The following is a 21,633-nucleotide window of genomic DNA, read 5'->3' as shown; positions in this document are numbered from 1 at the left end:
TTCGTTATGGAAGAGGATTTATCAAAATTAGAAAAAACCACCACACATACAAAAAAAAAAAAAAAAAAAGCCCCAGCTGGGGAAACATCCCCCAACTCACACCCCCCCCACCCTCCCCTCACTGCCCCAGTGTGCAGAAGGAACAGGGGATGTCTGGGAGGGGAAGGGGCAGGCTGTGCTCCCAGGGCTGCCCTCGTCACCAGAACAGAGCTCCTCTCACGGAGGCTCCTCCTCAGCAGTCACCCTCAGTGACTGACTTTCTTTGGCCACTCACCTTTGGAACAAGCCCCCCCACGCCCCAGGGAGGAGGCAGCAGCCCTCAGACAGCAAGAGGGGCCCTGCTAGAATCCCCCCCATCCTTCCCAGCACACAAGCTGCTTTTTTACAAACGCTCCCGAGAGCAGGACGCAGAGCTGAGCCAAAGGTTGCAGCACTGCCAAGGAGGCAAGGAGGGGAGCCATCTCCTTACCCCGACCTACACTAATTAAGCACTCTCCTACCCCCGAGAGCAGGGAAGCGCTGCCTCCCCCGGTGCGGTTTCATTAGGAGTCATTGGGGAGCCCGAAGAGCTTGACGGTGCCTGCCTCCCGGCTGCTGTCGTATTTGCCATCTTTGTCGTCACAGGCGAAGGCCAGCAGCGGCCTCTTCGGGTGCCAGGCCACTGTGAAGGTGGGGGACTCGCACTGCACCTCCCAGAGCTTCTCTCCTGCATGGAAAAGGGGCCACGTCAGCCTGGAGAGCCTCCGGCCCTCCGCTGCCTCGTAGCACACACCAGAGCCAAGCACCTGCTGCTTCCCTCCCGCACAGGGCAGAGGAGGAACAAACGCTGCTTCAGTGCCTTTTAATCACCTGGTGACAAGGCACAGACATGACACGCACATCTACCGGAGACTAACGAGGCAGAGGCTCCCCCTCATGGCACTCTGCTCTTCCTCAGCAGACCCATACTCCCAGTGCCCTCCCAGCTCCACCAGCACTTCTCCATCCAATTCCCTCCTTGCTGTTCCCCAAAAGCAAAACCGTTACCTGTCTCCACCTCTGCAATGTCAATGAAGTGATCTTCTGATGCTGATGCCAGCATCTTCCCATCATGGCTAAAACTCAGAGTTCGTACAGGCCAGTCAAGCCTGCAGCAACAGAGCGAAGCGGGCAGTGAGCCATCTCCCGCACAGTCACCCGAGAGGGGAGGCAAAGAGCTTCGGGACAGCACTACCTACCTCGAGAAGCACCTCACACACACCAGTTCATCCACATCCCAGAGGCTGACTAACGCGTCAGCGCTGCCCGTGGCAAAGTACTTCCCCATGGGATCAAACTTGATGCAGATGCAGTTTGAAGGATGGGCGTTGATAGACTGAATGGGTTTCAGCTCTGGGTAGCTGCCAAGAGGAAGGGAGAGGGCAGGAAGCAGTGAGAGGGGCGTAGCGCTCATCTACAAGCAGGGCAGGCACGAGGCACAGCGGGGCTGCCAGCAAACCAAGCTGGTGCAGGGCCGTGCTCTCGGAAACCTTGAGTGCTGAGTGAATGGGGCAAAGCATCAGGGTCACTCTGGGGGAGCCCTGCCCAGAACTGGGGCAACCTCAGCTCCAGGCAAGTTCATTCCCGCCAGAGGGCTGGGAATCGCTGGAGTGTGGGACTTTGGCTCCCCAAAAGCAACAAAGGGGCTTGTAGACAGGTATCTGCTGCAGCCAGCCCAGCTACCCTGCCCACCCGCTGCCATGGGTGCCTACCTGAGGATGTTGATGCAACCGTTTCCATTAGTGAGGAAGAACATGTTGTTATCGTTGTTCCAGGAGATCTCATTCACCTCAAACTTGAACTGCTCCTCAGCTTTGGAGCGATGCGTCTTGGCATCAATGAAAGTGACCACGTCATCCTTGTTCCCCACTGCAATGGTCTGTCCGTCAGGGCTCCAACAGATGTTGATGTTCTCCCCTGGAGGGACAGAAAGGCAGCAGGTCCCTCTTCCACCCAACAATCCACAGCAGCCACGAGTTAAGCAGACAGGCAGCTTTTATTCCTGATCCAAGGCCACAACGTACTCCACTAACTCCAACCCATTCCCAAATGGGAAAGATTGCCCAGTCTGCAGTCTAACACACAAACCCTATACAGTAGCTGTCCAGCAAACACACAGTTATCGAAAATCAAACTTGACAGAACTGCAGCATTAAGCCAACGTGACCACATCACTGCCCTTCCCATTTCAGACAAGATGGGACCACAGCAACCACCAAACAAGGTCAACTCAAAGATCCTCTGAATCCAGTAATCTTTGAGATCCAAAAAAAGCAGAAGCCAACAATAAATACCGATGAATGAGGGTAAGAATGAGGCAGGTTGCAGCGATGCCATCTTACAATGCCATTTCCAGCCCAGACAACTCAAAACTGGGTATTTCCAAGGGCAGAGATGGCATCTAGGTTAACCAGCATATGAGTTCAAGTAATTGTTGTCTGAATCCACACAAACTTCCACCACGGCTCTCTGCAAACATGTCTTTCCCCAGTCTCCAGCCTTGCAGCCCACAGACTCCAGAGACAAGTACAGAGGACATTTTAACAGTCAGCATCGTATTTCAGCAGTTTCTCCAGTCCTGACACCACAGTAAATCAGCCCTCACATTCACTGCTGCTCCTTACAGATGGATGCAGCACAAAGGTAAAAGCAGTCGGCAAAGACGCTCCGATTGCCAATACCCACAGGAAGGGTCCAAAGCACTGTGCCACCGCAGAATGGGTCCCACGCAGCTGAGGTCCTGCTGGGACCCCACAGCCCTCCCGGTAAGACAATGACTCACCTTTGGTATTGACAGTGGCGATGCACTTGGTGGTGCGGACATCCCAGATGCGAATGGTTTTGTCCCCGGACGCCGTGACGAAGAGGTCAGGGTTGCTGGGGTGCCAGCAGAGCTGATCCACGCTGTCCCCATGGCCCCGGTAGTTGTTCTCCTTCACCTGGAGGGAGAGGACAGCCGCTCACGGGAGGGATGAGCCCACCTCCACCCATCTCCTGCCCCCAATCCCAGTATGCTGCATCCCGCTCCGCTGCCGGTTACCGGATGGGGCAGGAGCCCAGCCCAGAGCCCCACCGCCATTTCAGTCACGCTCCCCACCCTCGGCCAGCCGGGATGGAGGAGCCCTCCCCACCTCCCCAGCCAGCCACCAGCTGCAGGCCCGGCTCCCTGGCCCCGGCATCGGCCTGCGGGGTCCTAGGCGATGCTCCTCTCCCGGCACAGACCCGAGTACCCGCTTCTAGTCCTGGTACCGACCACCGGGGCCCACTCCCCGTTCAAGCCACCTGTCCGAGCACCCAGGCTGGGGGGGGGGGGAGTCCCTGGTATCGACCTGGTACCGGCCCGAATGACCAGACCCAGCCCAAGTGCTCCTGGGGTGCCCCGCTAACCCGTCCAAGTGGCCGCTCCAGGCGTCCCCCAGTGCCCGGTAAAGAACCGCCGCCCCCCCCGCCCGTCCGGTGCCGGGAGAGCTCACCAGCCGGTCCTTCTCGAGCAGGAAGACGCTGGCGGTCTTGTCGAAGGAGCCGGAGGCGAGTCGGCGGCCGCAGCAGCTCCAGGCCACCGAGTGCACTTTGGCGCCGTGCGCCGGGAACTCGCGGCTCCGCGTGTTGGCGCGGAACAGCTCCTGCATGGCCTGCACGTAGGGGGACAGCGCCATGGCGGCGGCGCCGCGACCGGGCCCGCCGCCGCGCCCCGCCCCGCCGCCGCGACTGACGCAGCTTCCGCCGCCCCCCTAGGCCCGGCCCGGCCCGGCCCGCGGCTCGAGCGCTGCTGCCGGCCCGTGGGGGGCGGAGCCGCCGCCGCCCGCCGCGAAGATGGCTGACAGCGTCGTCCTCATAAGCGACTCGGACTCTCAGGGCAGCCGCTCGCCGCCGCCACGGCGGCCCCCGCGTCCGCCCGCTGCGGTGAGTCGGAGCGGCCCCTCGGGCGGGGAGGGGCGGCGGGGCCGCCTGCCCCTCACCAAGATGGCGGCGCTTCCGGGGGCGCGGGCAGGGACGCGAAGCCTCAGGGGCCGTGGAGGGGCGCAGCGCCTGTCCCGGGGGAGGCGGACCCGGAGGCCCGGTCGTGCGTTCCCGGGGAGCCCGGTCCCCTCGGTCACGTCTTTCGCAGGACGGCCCCAGCCCCCAAGGATCCCCCCCAGTCTCTCCCAGGAGGGCTCCTGTCCCCTCGGCCGCCTCCCGTCAGCAGAGGTCCGGTCCCCAAGCGTGTCCCCCCGGGGTTCCAGCCCCCTCGGCCGTGTCCTCACAGGAAGATCCCAGCCACGGAGTGTCATGGTCCCCTCGGCCGCACCTCGAGGAGGGTTCCAGACCGCCGGGGCTCAGCCCCCGGGCACCCGGTCGGGCGCAGCCCCCCTCGGCGGGGCGGCCACCGTCCCCCTCACCTGGGCCACCCCGCGGCCGGGGGGACGATGGGCCGGTGCGGCGGCAGCTCGGGACACGAAGGCGGCTGGCGAGGCACAGCCCTGGATAGAGGGGGAACGGTCTGTCCGCCCCCCCGCACTGGGTGCCGTTGGCCCCGGTTCTGATGCAGTTTTCAGATACCGGCAGCTCCGCAGCGTCCGGTGCAGCAGGACCGGCCGGAGCCGGGGCAACCTCCAGCTGTCGGCTCCACCGGCTGCCCGGAGCACGCCAGGCCTGCTGGGTCCTGCCACCTCCCCGGGCTACATGCGGCCCCTCCTTGGGAAAGGCAGCAGGTCTGAGTCAGGGCAAAAAAATGGATTTAAATTGTCCGCAAAACGTGTTCCTGCTTTAAGATGCTGAAGGTTTTTTTTTTTTTCTAAGAGCAAACAGGCTCTGACCCTTCCCAGGCATGTCGAGATCCTGAGAAGTGCCGTGTCCTGCCTGCCGGTGGTGCAGACAGAGCTGCCTTCCCCTGCCTGCGCCTGCTGCCCCTCGGACAGGCACGTCCTTGGAGCTCCGGGTGCTGCATCACCTGGCGTGTCCTGGATGGGAGTCCCCAAAGTCCTGGGGCTGCTGTAGCTCTGGCTTGGTGCCATGGATGTGACGGTAGCTCTGTTCCCCGCCGCTTGTGTCCGTGTAGTGGGTGAGGTCGTGCTGCAGGGTGGGATGCTGAGGGTCAGATCCTGCACTGTTCCTGCACCCCAGCAGGGCTGGCATTTCCCCATCCCAGGAAGGCTCCCAGGCCTACTGTGGGTCAAAGCGAGAGGTGTTTGGAGCAGAGGACACAGCCATTTGCCATAAGGAGCCCCGGGGGAAAGCAGGGGGTTTGTCTCTGCCTGGAGCAGGGAAGAAGAGGCTGGGCTCAGGCTCAGCCGTGCTGCCAGGGCAGGCTGACACTAGAGCTTGGGGCTGCTTCCCTGCAGGTTGTCCCATCCCCTCGGCCAGGCAGTGGGGTTTTTGTCCCTGGTTTCTCTTCCTGGGCTGGTGCCAATGAGCCCCTTTTCCTGCTTGGGCTGGGGCTACGGTGCCACCATAGCAGAGGTCCCTGGCAGGGGAGGACCGAGGCACCCAGGTGCCACTGTTGCTGACAGTGCTGACCCCTCTGTCCCCACAGGAGATCATCGATCTGACCTGCGAGGACACGAGCACAGGCCCAACGCCGTGGAGCATCCTCACCATCATTGACCTGACAGAGGACACATGCAGCCCTCCCCACAGCCCCAGCTGTACTGACCAGCACCCCGAGCAGGCGCCTGCTGTCCCCGAGCAGGCGCCTGCTGTCCCCGCAGCACACACATCCCATGTCCAGCTCTCATCCACCACAACACAAGAAACGGAGGCAGTGGTGGAGCCGAGCCCTCTAACACCCTCGCACAGTGCTCCCACAGAGCCCAGTGCCACCACGGACACAGCAGAAAGCACGGAGAACTGGAGCTGCTACTCGCCCCCCTCCAACTGCCACAACTCCTCCTGCAGCCCGGAGCAGAGCTGCAGCAGTACCACTTCTAACAGTGACTTGGGCTCCCTGGCCAGTGCACAGCTGGACTTAGAGCCGCTGGTGCTGGCCCTGTCCCCCTCCAGCCTGGACAGCAGCAGCAGCAGCTCGAGAGATAGTGGCCCAGAGGAAGAGACTCCCCACCTCTGCCAGCAAAGGGAGCTCCCGCCAAGGCTGAGCCCTGCCCCAGCCGTCCCCACAAGCCCAGAGAAGGCCCAAGAGCCTTTGCTGGTAGCAGATGACTTATCACCACACAAAGCAATCCAGCAAGTGACCCCAGTCAGGACCAAGGCTGACAGCAAGGCCTGGCTGAACAAACTGCACTATTTCAGGAGGAGCGGAGTCCAGCACCTCTTTCTCCAAGGCATAGCATCCAACAGGGAAACACAGCAGGTAAACAGGGTTCAGAGCAGCTGCTGCCAAGCCCAGCCAGAGCCCGCTCAAGTAGCCCCTGTGGTAGAGGATGGAGCAGGGGCAGCCCCTGCTCTGCTTCCCCTTTTGGGGGAAGCTTTGCCAGGCAGTTGGGATCTCTGGTTATTGCAGTTCCCTTCATGGTGGACCCCATGTCACAGCTGGGTTCCTCTGTGTCAGGGGAGCTGGCTTTCACCCATTGCTTTGCCTTGTATGCAGCAGGAACCTGAGCTCATCCCCAGAGGGAAGCTGAGCATGGTGCACACCACCATGGAGGAGAACTTCCTCGAGGGCACCTTGGATTTCCTGAGCGAGTTCGTCTCCTGCCAGCACTGTCCCCCCAAAGAAATTATCTCCCACCTGATCAGACAGATGCTGTTGAACTCCCACCAAGGGGAGATCCTGAAGGACACCTACATGTTGCTGATGAAGATCCAAATGTACGTGTTCCCTTTGCCACGGTGCCCTGGGGCTGGCTAGGTGTTCCCAGGGGCCTGCCCAGCATAAAGGTCCATGATCCACAGAACAGGGAGCAATTTCCCCTGTAGTCCAGGGTGATCCTCCTGCCTCCTGGTATCCGCACAGGCACACCCTGGGCTGTCTGAGGGTGAGTCAGGTACAGCCTGTGACACCAGGGAGCCCTCTAGGACAGAGGAGTGTGTTTGCCTTGCTCCTGAAGCACGGATCTCATTCTTCACTGCTGTGACATGGTAGAAATGCCTTCCCTGGGCTGCAGCAGGGTCCATGGGCTGGAGGTGGCTGAAGTGGTTTCCCTGCTGCCCTCAGGGTTCCCACAGAGAGGCACAATGTTTTGTGAGGCCACAAGCCCAGGAGTCCTGAGCCTCTCCATGGAGTACAGCCCCAGTCAGGTGCTTCCAAAAAATGAACATAGTCAGGGGAGGAGAAAGGGAGAGGGCAGAGATGGAGAGGAGAAGGCAGGGCAGGCCCCTGAGCAAGTGGGGGTGGGAAGGGCTGGGCAAGGGCAAGGGGCTGCCATGCCTCCATGCAGACAGTCAGGGAGTTCAGCACAAATGGACAGTGCTGTCCTTGCAGGCTCCATCCAGCCAACGCTGCCACAGTGGGATGGGACTGGACGCTGCTGAAATACATCATGGAGGAACAGGTACTTGGCACTGCGTGTATTACATCCAGGACACAGCACCTGAGGGTAAGCATTGCCCCAAGGCCTCACATGGCTGTGCTCTGCTGGAAAATGGGCCGGTCCAACATGTAGTTTTATTGCAGCCGCTGAGGGCTGCAAGTCCGAGTTGGATGTCCCACATGCATTCGCAGTGCTCCCTATCCTGCTGCACAGCTGGAGGCAGGTTGTGTCATCTGAAGAAGGCACAGCAACACATAAAGCCCCTGTGGGTCACAGTGGTAGAACTGAGCCAGGCAGCCCTTTCTGGAGCTATTCCTCAGTCATACACATCTGCTTATTCCCAAGACAGACAAATTCCCTGGTGCTCCTCACTCTGTGGCTCTGCCAGGCTCATACTATCTCCATCTGCCCTCAGAAGAAGCCCCCTGGCTGGCTCCTCTTCCTGCAGTACGTGGTGCAGACCCTGGAGGACGACTTCCAGCAGAACCTGAGGTTGCGCCTGCTGCAGAAGTCAATTGCCAAGAAAGTGCTTTCGTGTGACAAGTGCTTCAACAATGTCAAGTAAGGGATGCCTCCTCCTTCCCCCCATTCTCTAACCAGATGCTGAGAGGCAGGAGCTCAGGCAACATTTGTTGAGACTCTAGGTCAGACTTTCCAGGAAACAAGTTTGGGAGACAGAGGGAGGTGTAGGGCCCAGGTATAAAGAACAGGAGCAGGTTTACAAAAGCAAACTAGCAGAGAAGATGCAAGTCATTTCCAGCTGCAACCTAGTGGGTTTTTCCCAGGAATGAGGTCAGATTGGCATTGCTTGAGACAGGACTGAGGAAGAGGCAGGCCTGTTGACAAGTGTATATATCTGCTGCTCAGCACAGCTGCTCCCTAACCTATCCAAGTGGGTGGGATGTATTCTTCATCCTTGGGGTCTTTCCTCAAGCTGCAAGTGGATCTAGAGGTCAGAATGCAGCACAACTGGGCCCATCCCCACTAAAGTTCCTGTTTCTGTCCCAGGGAGGTGGTCGAATGGTTGGTCATAGCAGTTACGGGAGTCGGGTTCTCCAAGCCCCAGAAGCAGCCGCAAGAAACTACGCCCTGTTCAGCAGAAGCAAGGGCCGAACACAGCTCATCTGCACCATGTCAGGCCAGCACTGACCAGGCAGAGGTGGCTCCACCAGCATTCTTCACCCAGAAGTAAGCCCCAACTTCCTGCTGGCATCATCATGGGGCCCAAGTCAGGGAGGAGCTGGAGTGGCTCCCTGTCAGGTCAGGAAGCCAGGCTGTACCTGTGACCGGTTTTGCTGGGTCTCCTTTGGGGTAGACATAGATGTGGTGAGCAAGAGACTTTCTCACCTGGTAGGAAACTGGCTCAGTAAGCATACTTCTCTTGCATGTAGCATAAGGCTGGAGCTCTTGTCCCACAGCTCAGGCTGCCCAGTGTTGCTCCACCAATGCTCAGTAGAGCCACTGAGACCTCCCGAGGGCCCATCTGGGGATTAGCTCTGCTTCCAAGAGCATCAGATTCAAAAGCCACCAAGAGATATCAAATCTAGCCTACTATGTTCCCTACGTCCCTCACTGCAAGGCACGAGGCTGAACAAGGTGCCATCCCTACCGCTCTACTTTGCAAGCCGAGGGGTAGCGTCTCCTAGTGTTGACTGTCTCTCTAACCCAGGGTGATGCTCCTGCTCCAGCGGATGTTGTCCATCGCAGTGGAAGTGGACAGATCTCCCAACTGCAGCTCCTGTAAGATCGCAGATGTGATATTCCCGTTTATACTGAATATTCCCCTGAGAAGCCAAAGGTGAGACAAACATACACAAGGCAGCATCTGCCTGTGCAAGCAATCTTATTCCCGATTTACATCCAAGTCTGGATGCATAAAATACCATAGGGTATAGAAAGACAGGCTCGTGTTTGACCCAGCCAGCAAACATATGGCTGTTGGACTGACAGATCCCATGGAGATAGAACAGCACCAGCTGAACCCATCTCCCTAGCTCCTGTGTTGCTGAGAAAAGTTGATTCTCCCACTTGTTAAAGTTGCAGGACCTTAAAACTGTAAAGAGGGTCTGAAAAGCAGCACTCTGCATCAGCATGGTCACATACTGGCAAACATCACAAATATAATGCAGTTCTTGCAGCTCTGCCTTGACATGCTTTTGTTTGCTTCTCTAAGAAATGCAGTGTCTGAAGCCAGAGCACAAGGGCCTGACTGGTTCTAGTGTAGACACGAGACCACTAGTCCCACAGACATTTCAAACCCATGTTTGCCAGCCCCAGCAGTCAGCCCTTTTGACCCTTTTAGCAGAACTTTCTCTGAGCACACACCAGGTCTAATCAAGCCAAACTAACTCTAACCAAGCTATCGCTCCTCCCAGGACAGATCTCCTAGATCCGGCTGGCTGCTGACCCCACTTCACACTTGCCTGGCTGTGCTCCCTGCCAGTCAGCAGGAATGGGTAACTTCTGCACAGGCTGCTGGGCAGGGTGAAGTGAAGCAGCTAAGCTTGCTTCACAGACTGTACCGACCTCGAGTTGCCACAGGTCAGACCTAAGGATGTAAATATGTCCATGGCCAAGCTGCATAACAACGGTCTCTATCACATCTGGTGGTTTTCCTTCCACTGCACTGCTGGGCAGCCCCTGCAGCAGATCAGCACCAGTAGGACACCACAAACATGGTAGAGCAGTTGTCCCAGGTCAGGCTGTGCTGTGTCCCTCAGAATAAATCCCTTTGTCTTCCAGGGAAGCTTTCTTAAACACCATGGAGAGCCAGCTCCTGCGCTGCAAACTGCTAGAGCTGCTGTTCCAGCATAGCTGCGAGGTGCCCACGACCTTGCCCTTGTCTCTAGCCAAGATCCTGTACTTCCTGAGCCACTCCTCTGTGCTGCTGCAATACCAGGTATCTGGTCCAACTTCCCCTTTGCCTTGTTTTCTCATGGGAAAACCTCTTCTAATAACCAGATACTGTCTTCTGTCATAGGATGAAACAGCAACATGGCAAAAATGGGATGAGATGCTGCAGTACTTGAGTTTGATGCTGACGAGTTACCAAAATGTAATACTGGGTAAGCAGCTTGTTCTGGCCTTAATAAACATGGTCTCATCAAGAGGCTGCAGTAGAACAGCCGAAGTACCCTTCCTCTTCTCTTCCCATCACTCTTGAACTCATGGCAACTGAGTCTTAGAAATATAATGTGCCTCTGTCTGTGCTAGTAACTATTCCCAGCAGTCAGAGCAAAGAAGTCATGTCGCATCAAGCAGAGCGCCCAACTTGCTTTGCCAAGTTTAGCCCCTAAGAAATAGCCTACTTCCTAAAGGATCTGTCCCAGCACTGAGAATTACACAAGGGTGTGCTTTGCACCCACTGTTGTCTAAGTTGCACACGCAGTGGGTGGAAGAAGAGGGTGGTTTAGGAGGAAAAGCAGAAGGCAAAGGGATGATAAAGCCAGGATACACTCAGCACTTGGTAGACGGGGCAGGGAGCACCACCCACAGTAGCCATGGAAGGAGCAGCATTTCTGACCCCAGGAGAGCAGCACAGTCAGAAAACACTCCCGAAAACTTTCTGAAGTCATTTTACCAGAAAGTTCTGAAGTCTCTTCCCAATTTCTGCTGCTTTAGCCCAGGGTTAAGGCTCTCATGGAGGAATGCAGAGGAAACCACCATCTCATGTGCAGAGTCTTATTCTCCCTGAAGCCCTAGACGATTACTGTTGTTAAGCTCTTTGGAGACTCTCCTCTGCAGCTGGACAGCTGTCCAGTCTGTCACTAGCACAGGAGAAAAGGATGCTACAAGCCCTGCCCACTCCCCACTTCTTGGGCTCTCTCCACATGCAGACTGACTTCCAGGAGGGGACCTTCTTCCACCAGGCTAGTCTCGTGCAGAAGCATCAAGGATAACCATGAGAGGACCAAGCACAGTTGCCAACCGCTCCTCACCGCAGCTCAGCGCTGCCTGCCACTCGCTGCGATCTGTCCCTGAACAGGTCAGGCAGCCCACTGTGCGTTGCCTCTCCCCACCAGCATTTCCTCTTGCAGAGCACTTGCGGAGCTCGCTCAACGACCGGATGGACTTGATCGTTCAGAAAGCCAAGCCCAAGCTCCAAGACGATGATGACATCAGCCATCTGGACATTCAGCTGAAGATAGAGGACTTCATCAGCCGAATGCAGCAGGTTCTGGGGCAACCTTTTCCCCTGCAGATCACGGAGAAGTTGTGCATGCTTCGGGAGTTGTTCCTCATTATCACTGCTACCTGATGGAGACCACCACAGCAGCAGGAGGCACAAAGAGCTTGGTGGTTCTTTGGAAAAGTGTCTCATTTACATGGTCTTGGAATTTCCTTTTAAACTTGCTTCATCCTACAGTTTCACAAGGCACTTTGTACACTTTTAAAAAATAAATTATTTTCATATTTGCTGAGAGTCTTCTATCTTGGTGCCAGCTCTGCCCAAATGAAGTGCAGAGCTCTGTCAGCTGTACCTTGGGATAGCATTAAACTAACACAGCCATAAACTCTGACAATAGTTTGCACAGCAAGCAAAATGCCAAATTACCTGTTCAATATTTAGGAAAAGGTAATATTATTTAAGAAAAAAAGCAGGTGTCAGCTGCAGTGAGGGCACTCACAGTGCAGCAATCCCCAAGCAGTGCTGCTCAGTCCTCAGGAGAGGAACATTTCTGTTCCCAATCAAATACATCTACATGACTTTGCCCGAGGTGATTAGCATGTCAAGAGGGAGGACTGGATAGCAGCTTTAGCTGAAAAGGCTGCGCCTCTTCGGGAATGCAGGGAAGTGTCTGCACTGCAGGCAAGCATGCGTGATGAATATTCAATTCAAATACACTGCCATCAACGCAAATCACAGCTGAGGTCAGGCAGCAGTTAGGCATTTCTACAGGTCTCTTCAGACACTTCAGAAGCAACACAGGTTTGCAGTGGGAGAAAGATTCCTGTAGCTACCCCCCACCCCTTTATCTGCCTCTGGGGTAGTCAAGCCTTGGCAGGGTCCTAATGAGGAGACCAGAGCCTCACAGCACAGCAAGGCCTCATCCAGAAACCTGGCTTCAGTTAGCCCAGAACTGGAAGGGTCTGACCTGGGGCGCTCACAGGTTTGCTCCTTGTTCTTAAGGAAGCCTCTTCCCAACTGCCAGATGTAGAACAAACGACTCATCTGCATGACACTGCCCCTCTAATCCAGGGCTAAACCATCCAGGGAAAAGTGAAGGTCTGTTTTGGGAGGAGTAGCCAGAAGCATTCCCAACAGTAACCTCCCAATACGCCCTGCTCTAGAAAGCTGCTCTCCCTCCATGGTATGCTCATTAACATATATTTTCCAGTTAGGTCCTTTTAACTGGATTAGACTTCTATAATTAGATTAGAAAAGAAGCCACATTCCAGCAAGAGGTCCATAGTTGTGGATGTTATTTTTTGATCTGTTGGTCATATCCCCAAGAATGATGCTGGAGTAAAATACAGAAAGTAGAATATCACACCAAGAGGCCACACTTTAATCCCAGTCTTTCCAAACTGAACTATGAGATTAGTCTGTGTAACCTAGACATGCAGCAGCAGCCTGTACCAGAGTACCTGGGTGCTTCAGGATCTATTTCATCACTTTTAGTTCTGCAAACAGTCTAGGAGCACAGGAAACACCAGTGTTCAGCTCAGACATCCCCAGCCCTGGACAACTGTGTGCTCTATCAGCAGTACCTGGGCAGCTACAAATGCTACAGCAGCACTCAGACCAGAACTTAGAGGAAGGCAAAGCAGAGGTGGCCAGACCACCGGGAGCTGGGAACCTCCAGGCAAATACCAGCCTGGCTCCCACACTTGTGCCCACCTCCACCGTACAGGTGCACATACAGCACACAAGCTGCAAGAGAAGAAGTCTCAGGAACATGAAGAATCACCATTTGAATAGCTTAAGAAAACACAAAGATTTCATGTTTAGTTTCATCTGCACAAGCCCTAAGACAGGTCTGAGTCTGGCTTTAAACCTAGTTTCCCTGTCAAAAGGGAGTTTTACAGAGCAAACATTCTACCCTAGCACAAGTGTTGCCAGAGCCTTGTTAGGCAGAACCTTGACCCCATGCTCACTGCACAGCCCCACATTTCTTCCACAGATGCTTCGCCAGCACCAACACACACCAAGAACCTCCATTCACAGGATTTTATTTTCTTGTAGCAAACAAACAAAAAAATCATACACATTAGAGACATGAATACAGACAACAAATAAATTAATGTCAAATGAGTCACTGATTGCCAAGGTGCAAATGAGTGGTGACACTGAAAACTGCTGAGTTGGGTGGGAGACTTTCAACACAACACATCACTGGCAGTGTTGTCAAAGCTCAAGAGGAAGCAAAGCCACAAAACGTGCTTCTTCAGAGGGGACAGCAGCTAGCTGAGTGAGCCAACCCTGCCTCAGCCTCCGGGAGGAATGTTTGGTTTAAGGCAGCAGAAACCCCAGAGCTCAACGGTTACCAGTTGTTAAGTAACCTCTGTATAATGTCCTGGCAACAGAGAAGCTCCCAGTACCAGATGCAAGGCTGCTGCTGCCACCTGGCAGCTACAGAAAGCCTGCTGCTGGCTGAAGGAGCTCTGCAACAACCATGAGATTAAGAGAGAGGAGACCTGTTTGCCACAGGACAGATGAAGATTACAGAGCAATGCTGCCTATATCGCTTAAGGGATTAGATGGCAGCCAGGAGTTCCTTCCACTTCTCATGAAAGCAAGTGTTAGTTGTTCCCAGTAACTGGTTCTGACTAGACCAAAAATTACATGTAGCTGTATCATAGCCAGGAGGGATGTTTAACCTTGATCCGCCCTCAGTCCTCTCCCAGCCCTGCAAAATGCATTTATTTAATGTTGAGGAAACAAAAAACCCTATTTGGGAAGTGCCGCTGGTGTCTAATACACTTCTACAGAATTCATAGAGGATGTTAGGGGGAGAAAGAAAGGAAAAAAAAAAAAAAAAAAAAAAAATCAAGCAGCACCCAGAGTGCCAGAACATCTGTAAGTCTGTCATCTAGGAGCCAGCAGGCCAGTGTTGTTTTGCAGAAAGGAGAGAGGATTACCTCATTCAAGCCACACCAGCTCTGGTCATTTCCTCGTTTTTGGAGAAACATGAAGAGTTGGAAGAGAAGCAATTCTTGCTTGTTACTGCCAAGTCCCATTAGATTCTGCTCCCGGCCTTTCTAGAAAGTGCCTCAATGGTCACTGCTCCACTTTTCCTTTAAAAAAATTCCAAGAACAAGTACCAGGTGTTGAACTATAAGGTTACATTGGATAGTAAGGGAGTGCCACATTTAAAACTGACCCACCACATTCCCAGAGGAGCTTTCTTCTGGCAGTTAATGTTACAGTTTTCAGTCCTTGCTTGTTTTCATCATTTTCTGCTGGTGGTCTCCACATGCCAGACAGAACCACAGTACTGCAGCACTGAGCAGGACAACAATCAGACTACAGGTAGACAAGCCAGCCTGCTTGCACACCACATGCAGTCCTGTCCCACGGAACATGATTCAAGATTTGACTGTGGTGTAGAGTACTGGGAAGCACATCTAGTGCAGCCTAGCAGACCGAACTGGTGCAATACAGCAGACAGGATGGTTTACATTGGTTTAGTACTAGCGCAGGAGTTTTTCCAAGACTGGCTCTAGGAGGACAGTCTTAACTGTTTTTTTTTCTGAGATGAAGAGCTGAAGGGAGACTTTCCTATTTTACTGCAGCACAATGGGACAGGGAAGCAGAACCTAAGACACCCTGTAGCCCACTAAAGACACCAGAAGCATTCTTCCTAGAACCCAGTAGGAGTGAGCACGTTCAGATCCCGAGGCTTGATATTATGGGAACGTGGAGATTGTTTCCTCCCTTCTGCAACTGGAATGTCCATTTTGGGGGGCTTGAAGGTGACTGGATCCTCTGGCATCCTAGTAGCCTGAGCACGCATTAGCTCCATTGGGGATGGCTTCTGGGCACCCTTATAGGATTGGATGGTAAATCCTCCTGATGAAGATAAAAATCACAGCACATAAGAGCTAGGAAAACTAGCCAAGTCCTTTTTCCACTGCTGCCAGGAGTGAGCAGTGTCACTGATGCCCAACACTGCAGAAAGCCTATGCAACACCCAGCAGCTTCATGTTATCTAAAGCCTATTGCATATCAGTGGCTGGCACCTCCAGGTCTCGTTCCACCAGAGAGCAGAGAAAGACTAAAAAGTTGTCACCTCCACACCCTGTCCTTCCACTGCAGCTCAGTGCAAGTTGTTCCTACTTTCGGATCCTTGGCACAGGTTTTACCTAACTGCTTTATATTTAGGCAAAGAAATTATATGAATAGCACACATTCACAGGGTGATCCTAGAAAGTAACAAGGCAAGCAGGATAAAGCTCCAGAAATAGCTAGCAAGTTTGTTGCGTGACAGTTCTCCCCTAGCTCTTGCACAGTGGGAGATTTTAGAGGACGTACCTGGATCAGTGGTGGATTTCTGGATGGCTTTGGGTCCAAAAAAGCTCCATCTTTCTGATGGCAATTTGTCTCCACCAGCTTCCATGGCAAAGTCTGGGCCAGTGAGAGAAGTCGAGGATCCCTGACTAAACCAACCCCTAGGGAAAAATCACTGAGATGTATAAAACACGAGAATACATACTTCAAGTGGCCCCACTGTGTCAGGAACTTTACATGTAATTATCAGGGGCAATTTAAACTATCTTAATAGGTTTGTTACCACCCAGGACGAAGATATGTATGTTTAAGTTCCACAGGCTTTAAACATTTGAACCTATCCAATACAGATCCACAGCAAGCTCTGAATTTCACCCCACAGCCAGTCCCTCACTGGGTAAGAAGGTTATTTGTAGCAGCTCCCACCTCAGCAACCTGTAGGAAACTGAAGGAGGCAGTGGTCTGCCAGAACAGAGTACCTGTTTTTATGCTTAGGAGAAGAATGGGGAGTGCTGCTTGGAGTGGACTGAGCAGAAGAAGTCTGTTTGTCATCTTTCGTCATCTCTCCACTCTGCATTTTTAGCTTCTGTTAGGAGAGGCAAGAGAAACACAGAAGCAACAAAGCTTAAATACAAGACATAAGGAATAAACAGCCCGTTTTATTGTCAAAACTGGACAATTGTTTATATCACAGGTGATAAAGGATTTAAATGTCACTTCACCTAAAGCTAAACCCAGTATTACAATACTTGCATACACCCCTTAAGCTTCTTTCCACATCAGATATAAGCATTTTGGAAGTCTGCTATGCTCAAGACACATCCTCCAGGCTAGAGAAAGCAAAATAACACCTACAACTTACTCTGCAATTCAGCATCACTACCCACCAGTAATGCACTGCTTTATACCAGCATTCATAGGGAGGCTGTAGATGTAGCAGAGCTAGGCAGTTCAGCTACCTGGTAACAAGCCCAGGTGTCACAGCAGCCATTTGTCTGCAGCACTTCTCAGAGCAACGAAGCTTTCAGTCCCACAAGTTCTCTAATGAAGGTGAGACCAGACCTTGTATAGAAGGTACAAGGTGTATGAGTGCTAGACCCTGAGAAGTAATTCACATACAGCAGCATGGAAACACTGCTCTAGAACACCGAGACGAACCGCATTTGAAAAGCATGCCTGGTCATAAAATAAACAGGAACTGGGCGTATGTGAACCAGGTTATTACAAGTCAGACAGTACAAATTGAACTTTGAAAAAGTCACTTGAAGGGCAGTTATAGTTCAAACACCGACACAGGCACCTTCTCAAAATGTTTCCTGTGGCTATCCAAGCCACACTAATGCAATTTGCCAACACTGTTACTGAAACTTTGACCTTGTGGGAGTGCACTTGGAGAGTTCACTATTAAACTCCAACTGCAAGATTACTGGGGGCAACTGAGCTCATCAGAAGCATGTTGATTCAAGACTTTTGTCTTTATTTCCAGTAAGAGGCAAGCCCAATTTCATCTGCTAACTTCCACATCAGAAATACACAGTTTACATGTTCTCTTGGGACAGTTACACAGTCAATCACAGGGCACCAAAGGTACAGCAAGAAACTAGATTCTGTGTAGGGATGTACCCACTTGGAAAGACACTGACAGTCTGACATGGCTGTGGAATGAGATAGATTTCAGAAAAAAGTTTGTTTCAAAACTATAAAGGCTAGCACTAACTTTAAAATATAAGTAGGTAACCTTTTTTTACACAATGAGCTAAAAGCCTTCAGTGGAAGCAGTTTAAGCAGAGTTCTAGTGACGTGCTCCAAAAGTTACGTCACCAGATAGGCGTTAAGCTAGTACAACAGAGGAATTCAGTGCAAAACAAGCCTTACGTGGACTGCCTCAGCCACCCGGTGATACTTGGTCTCCTCAGTAGTGAGGCCTTTGTGGGGAGTGTAGCCAGCGTCTCTCAGCCCTGCCTGCTGCTCAAAGCGCTGAATGCTCTCCTGAGTCTGCTCTGGAACGGACAAGAGCACATATTCACAGAGAAATGCCACCACAAGCAGTTCTAGCACACAAAGGCAACTTAAGCAACTGAATGTAAGACCCTTTTTTCATCATTCATACCTACATGTCATGATGAGTTGACAGAGGCAGCAAGATAAAGCTAAGGAGATACTCTGAATTGAAAACTATCCTGAGTCATAGGGCTGAGTCAGATCAACAATGATTTGTCCCAAATCACCAGATGTATTACAAATGCAACACGTGTAATTAAACCTATCTCACCCAAGAAGCTGCATCACTCCTAATTATAACTTTCTAAATCTAGGAGACCCCAATAAACTGGATATTAAGTGATCCTCTAGATTCAAGGCAGGTTTTTTTGGCCAACAAAAAAAATGAAGTTTTTCACCACCCCCACTATGTAATCTGACAGTCACAGCCTTGCAGAACAGGTGGTAGAGACTCCCAGTGATTCTAGATGAGGTAAAATAAGCTATTTCAGCCAAATAGAGAACCAGCATCTAATACACTGATATCAACTTCCATTCTGAAAAATATAAGCACTTCCCCCCCACTACCATCATAAGATGTTCACTCCCTAGTGGAACTAAGAAAAAAGTCAAAAGGAATTAGAGCACAGAAAGATTACTGGAAAAGCCCAACGTCTTCTTTAAAACAGGTAACACTTCCCATATTAATGTTATTTGCAGGGATAATGCACTGTATATATAAGAAACCTAAAGGACCTTTGTTAATTTCTAACCTGTGACTGAATGTTCTTCCTGAGAGCCATAGGCTGGGGCTCCTGACTTCTTATAACACAAGAAGATTTTTAGGCCATCATGGTTTTAACTAGATTAGTATTTTATCATTAGACTAGAACAGGAGCTGCTGTCCAGAAGAGAGCCTATACTCCTGGATGTTATTTTCTGATATGTTGGTTGAGTTATTTTTGAGCCAAGACTGAAATAAGTGCAAATGTATAGCTATTCTAAAATGCTGGTCTGAAAAATCCAGAAGCCTTTACAAGCACAGCTTGGAGGAAAAGATGAAGCTCATATCCCAGCTACTAAGAGGCAGCAGGGACAGATTAACACATGAATAATTCCTCATTGCAAATGGGCATGTCTTCTCTGCACACATAACTGACCCAATTTGATTTTAAAGGATCATGCTTTAGGAGGTTTGTTTTTTTTAAAGTGTTACTGTTAAGAGACAGCTGCTGCTGCTATTAACTAACATAAATGCCAGCAAGTGCTCCATTAGCACAGTATGTCAGCTCTCCACACCACTTTGGTTAATTTTAGAGCTCTACCTGTCATTCAGAAATAGAAAGTTAATAAGCAAACAGAGCAGCAGCAGCCGCCGCCTCTGCACTCCAGCAACAAGGCGGCACAGACTGCCATGTCCTATCAGCAGATAATGTGCCCTGCACGCCTCCCCGTCACTCCCCTCCAGCGCCTGGAAACACGGAGGCACTAACTGTGGCCTATTCCCTAGTTCCTTGCTTCCTTCTAGAAGCATCCTCCAAAAAAAAACCTCATACAGCTCAAGAGGAAGTCTGAAGGTTCAGGTTCAGGTCTGAACCCACAAGCTCTCCAGTAACTCCGGTAGTTACCTTGAGGTGTTACCAAGCTATAGAGCACACTCATGCCCACACCCCATTAGCCACCACATCAGAGGTGAGCATTCTTACTTGTAATGAGAGAGTTCATGATGATATGAGTGGCCTTGGCCTTCACCACAGGTATCTTGTTCACACTTTCAGTAGACGATGAAGGAGTTATGACAGGCGCATTCATATTGGCATCCCCTTCCTCAAGCTGCAGGGAAGAAGGAGGGGACAGTTTAAGATGAGAAAGTATCTCAGCACCTTGCCAGGACACATCTTTAACTACTCAAATGAGACAAGGCCAAGCTGCCCTAGCAGCTAGCCTACATCCCACGGGAGAAACCCGCACACTGTTCTCACTACAGTGCAGGAACATCTAGAGCTTGAACTTTGTAATTCTTAGCCATGGACAAGCAACTTGCATCCAACATCTGAAAATCTACCAGGCTCAGAGCCAACAAGTTGTTAGCCTAAGTATAAAAAGGTTAACAGGAAAGAAACCAGAACATATCTACTTCCATTTTCATAACTGCAAATCAGACTTCAAGGTCAACTGGGCAAGAGCACCCTTCCATGGACAGCTCAAACACAAGCTATTTACAGAACAGCAGTCACACAGATGAGAGGCTGGTGTTTAGATCTTGTTTTCCCCCCTCATTCCTTGTATCAGTTTCCTGCTCAGTGTATCTAGTGGTCACAGCTCTACCACTGATTATGAGACCCTAGCAACAAAGAACCAGACAATGAATGGTAGAAAACAAGAAGTCCTGTGAAACACAGACTTCCTCCTCCTAACACAGGAGTTACTGTTTCCTGACATGACAGTTTTCTTTTTGCGCCAAGCCACAACTTTAGGTTTTCTTCCACGAGAAAGATTTTAAAACAAAATAAGGTGAAAAGTAAAGGTTAAACTTAAAAGGATGCAGAGTTATCTACTTCCATTCAACATCATTTAACTTCACTTCAAACTTAGAAAACAGCCTCTAAAGTTAGAAGAGTTGGTCCTGCACTCAAAAGCATCCCCATAGTAATTTCATACAGTTTGGGTCGGAAGGGACCTTCAAAGATCATCTAGACCAGCCCCCCTGCTGCAGGCACAACATCTTTCACACAATCAGGCTGCTCCAAGCGTCGTCCCACCAGAGTCTGAACACTTCTAGGGAGGGGGCATCCACAACCTCTCTGGGCAACCTCTTCCAGTGCCTCACCACCCTCACCATAAAGAATTTACATCCAACCTAAACCTACTCTTTTGCTCTGGTTTAATTACACCTGATTACAGCTTGAAGTTTCTTTACCCATAAGCAAGGAGGCTCACACAACACACCTATCTCAGCCATACCTCAGGGTTCTCACAACTGGGCCAGGCAGCAAAGCCAGTCTCTTGTCCCCAGCCCCTCCCGAGGGCTCCCAGGTCCCAGCAGGTCTCTGCTGCAGAGCCTGGGGGGGGCAGCTCACCCGGTGCGGTGCACCGGCCAGGCAGGAGGGCTGACGGGGGCACAGGGGCCGCTCCCAGGCCACGGCCAGGGCCACCGCGGCAACCGGCCGGCCCGTACCTTCGAGAGCTCCTGGTACTTGCGCTCGGGGATGACCGGCTGCTTCCAGAGGACGTTGGCGCACAGGTCGGCGGGCGGCGGCGTCATGGGCGCCGTGTCCTCCAGGGCGTCGTCGTAGCTGAAGGCCCGCCGCGGCACGCCGACGGGCAGCGACATCTTGCCCGGGCGGGCCCCGCCGCCCTGCTCCAACGCTGCGAACAGAGAGGGCAGCGCTCAGCGCCGCCGCGGCCTACCCGGGCCGGTGGGGAGCGCGGGGGGAAGAGGGGGCCTTACCGGGAGCGTCCGGCTGCCGCGAGTTCATGGCGGCGGCAGCGCCGCGGCTCGGCTGAGCCTAGCGAGGCTCGGCGGGGGACGGCGGGCCGGGGGCCGGCGGGCCGCGCGGTGCCATGGCGGAGCCCGCGCGGTACCGGGACTCGGGGCCACAGCCTCCGCCACCGGAGGGGAGGGGCGAGGGCACCGCCCCCGCGGGAGCGCCCTTGTGGGCGCGCGGATCTCGCGAGAGCTGGTGGCGGCGCGCGGGGCACGCCGGGAGGTGTGGTTCGGGCCGGGGGGTGGGGCCACGCTGAGGGGGCGGGGTCGACCGGAGGGGGCGGGCCCGG

At 52.8% G+C, this 21,633-nt stretch overlaps 3 protein-coding genes across 11 annotated transcripts; 1 reads left to right on the top strand and 2 right to left on the bottom strand.

Moving 5' to 3' along the window:
- THOC3 (THO complex subunit 3) lies at positions 1-3,725 on the bottom strand. The gene is made up of 6 exons (XM_074883446.1): positions 3,492-3,725; positions 2,801-2,957; positions 1,731-1,935; positions 1,218-1,379; positions 1,027-1,127; positions 1-706 (listed from the first exon to the last, which is right to left on the bottom strand). The coding sequence occupies exons 1-6, from the start codon at positions 3,672-3,674 to the stop codon at positions 543-545; spliced, it is 972 nt and encodes a 323-aa protein (XP_074739547.1). The 5' UTR covers positions 3,675-3,725; the 3' UTR covers positions 1-542.
- Positions 3,726-3,731: 6 nt separating this feature from the next.
- On the top strand, positions 3,732-11,842 carry SIMC1 (SUMO interacting motifs containing 1). 9 transcript variants are annotated; one of them, XM_074883441.1, is made up of 11 exons: positions 3,790-3,921; positions 4,798-5,022; positions 5,531-6,304; positions 6,542-6,762; positions 7,376-7,490; positions 7,840-7,985; positions 8,433-8,612; positions 9,094-9,222; positions 10,167-10,323; positions 10,405-10,489; positions 11,462-11,842. In XM_074883441.1, exons 2-11 carry the CDS (start codon positions 5,011-5,013, stop codon positions 11,680-11,682), a joined length of 2,040 nt encoding a protein of 679 aa, XP_074739542.1. In that variant the 5' UTR covers positions 3,790-3,921; positions 4,798-5,010; the 3' UTR covers positions 11,683-11,842. The 9 variants fall into 9 exon arrangements, with proteins under 9 accessions (XP_074739539.1, XP_074739541.1, XP_074739540.1 ...); XM_074883442.1 differs by lacking the exon at positions 3,790-3,921 and adding an exon at positions 4,554-4,709; XM_074883438.1 differs by lacking the exon at positions 4,798-5,022 and having other exon boundaries at positions 3,732-3,921; positions 6,545-6,762.
- A 1,740-nt stretch (positions 11,843-13,582) lies between these two features.
- On the bottom strand, positions 13,583-21,481 carry KIAA1191 (KIAA1191 ortholog). Its single transcript, XM_074883537.1, has 7 exons — positions 21,308-21,481; positions 21,035-21,225; positions 19,563-19,689; positions 17,752-17,876; positions 16,356-16,462; positions 15,901-16,037; positions 13,583-15,438 (listed from the first exon to the last, which is right to left on the bottom strand). The coding sequence occupies exons 1-7, from the start codon at positions 21,333-21,335 to the stop codon at positions 15,230-15,232; spliced, it is 924 nt and encodes a 307-aa protein (XP_074739638.1). The 5' UTR covers positions 21,336-21,481; the 3' UTR covers positions 13,583-15,229.
- Positions 21,482-21,633: the final 152 nt, after the last annotated feature.

Source organism: Strix uralensis, chromosome 14 (genome assembly GCF_047716275.1).
Source record: "Strix uralensis isolate ZFMK-TIS-50842 chromosome 14, bStrUra1, whole genome shotgun sequence".
Taxonomy (NCBI): Eukaryota; Metazoa; Chordata; class Aves; order Strigiformes; family Strigidae; genus Strix; species Strix uralensis.
Note: the sequence above shows the minus strand (reverse complement) of the source record. Positions and strands in the feature narration are given on the sequence as shown.

Bases quoted from the DNA above. Each gene is read 5' to 3' on its own strand.
- KIAA1191 (XM_074883537.1), bottom strand. From the start codon at position 21,335: ATGAACTCGCGGCAGCCGGACGCTCCCG. The intron at 16,038-16,355 runs GTACTCTGTTCT...ATTTTTCCCTAG, and splicing joins TCTCCTAAGCATAAAAACAG to GGGTTGGTTTAGTCAGGGAT. The intron at 15,439-15,900 runs GTACGTCCTCTA...TATCTTCATCAG, and splicing joins GAAATCCACCACTGATCCAG to GAGGATTTACCATCCAATCC.
- THOC3 (XM_074883446.1), bottom strand. From the start codon at position 3,674: ATGGCGCTGTCCCCCTACGTGCAGGCCATGCAGGAGCTGTTCCGCGCC. The intron at 2,958-3,491 runs GTGAGCTCTCCC...CTCTCCCTCCAG, and splicing joins TGCTCGAGAAGGACCGGCTG to GTGAAGGAGAACAACTACCG. The intron at 1,128-1,217 runs GTAGGTAGTGCT...CTGTTGCTGCAG, and splicing joins TGTGTGAGGTGCTTCTCGAG to GCTTGACTGGCCTGTACGAA.
- SIMC1 (XM_074883435.1), top strand. From the start codon at position 3,832: ATGGCTGACAGCGTCGTCCTCATAAGCGACTCGGACTCTCAGGGCAGC. The intron at 3,922-5,530 runs GTGAGTCGGAGC...CTGTCCCCACAG, and splicing joins CCCCGCGTCCGCCCGCTGCG to GAGATCATCGATCTGACCTG. The intron at 10,324-10,404 runs GTATCTGGTCCA...CTTCTGTCATAG, and splicing joins CTGTGCTGCTGCAATACCAG to GATGAAACAGCAACATGGCA.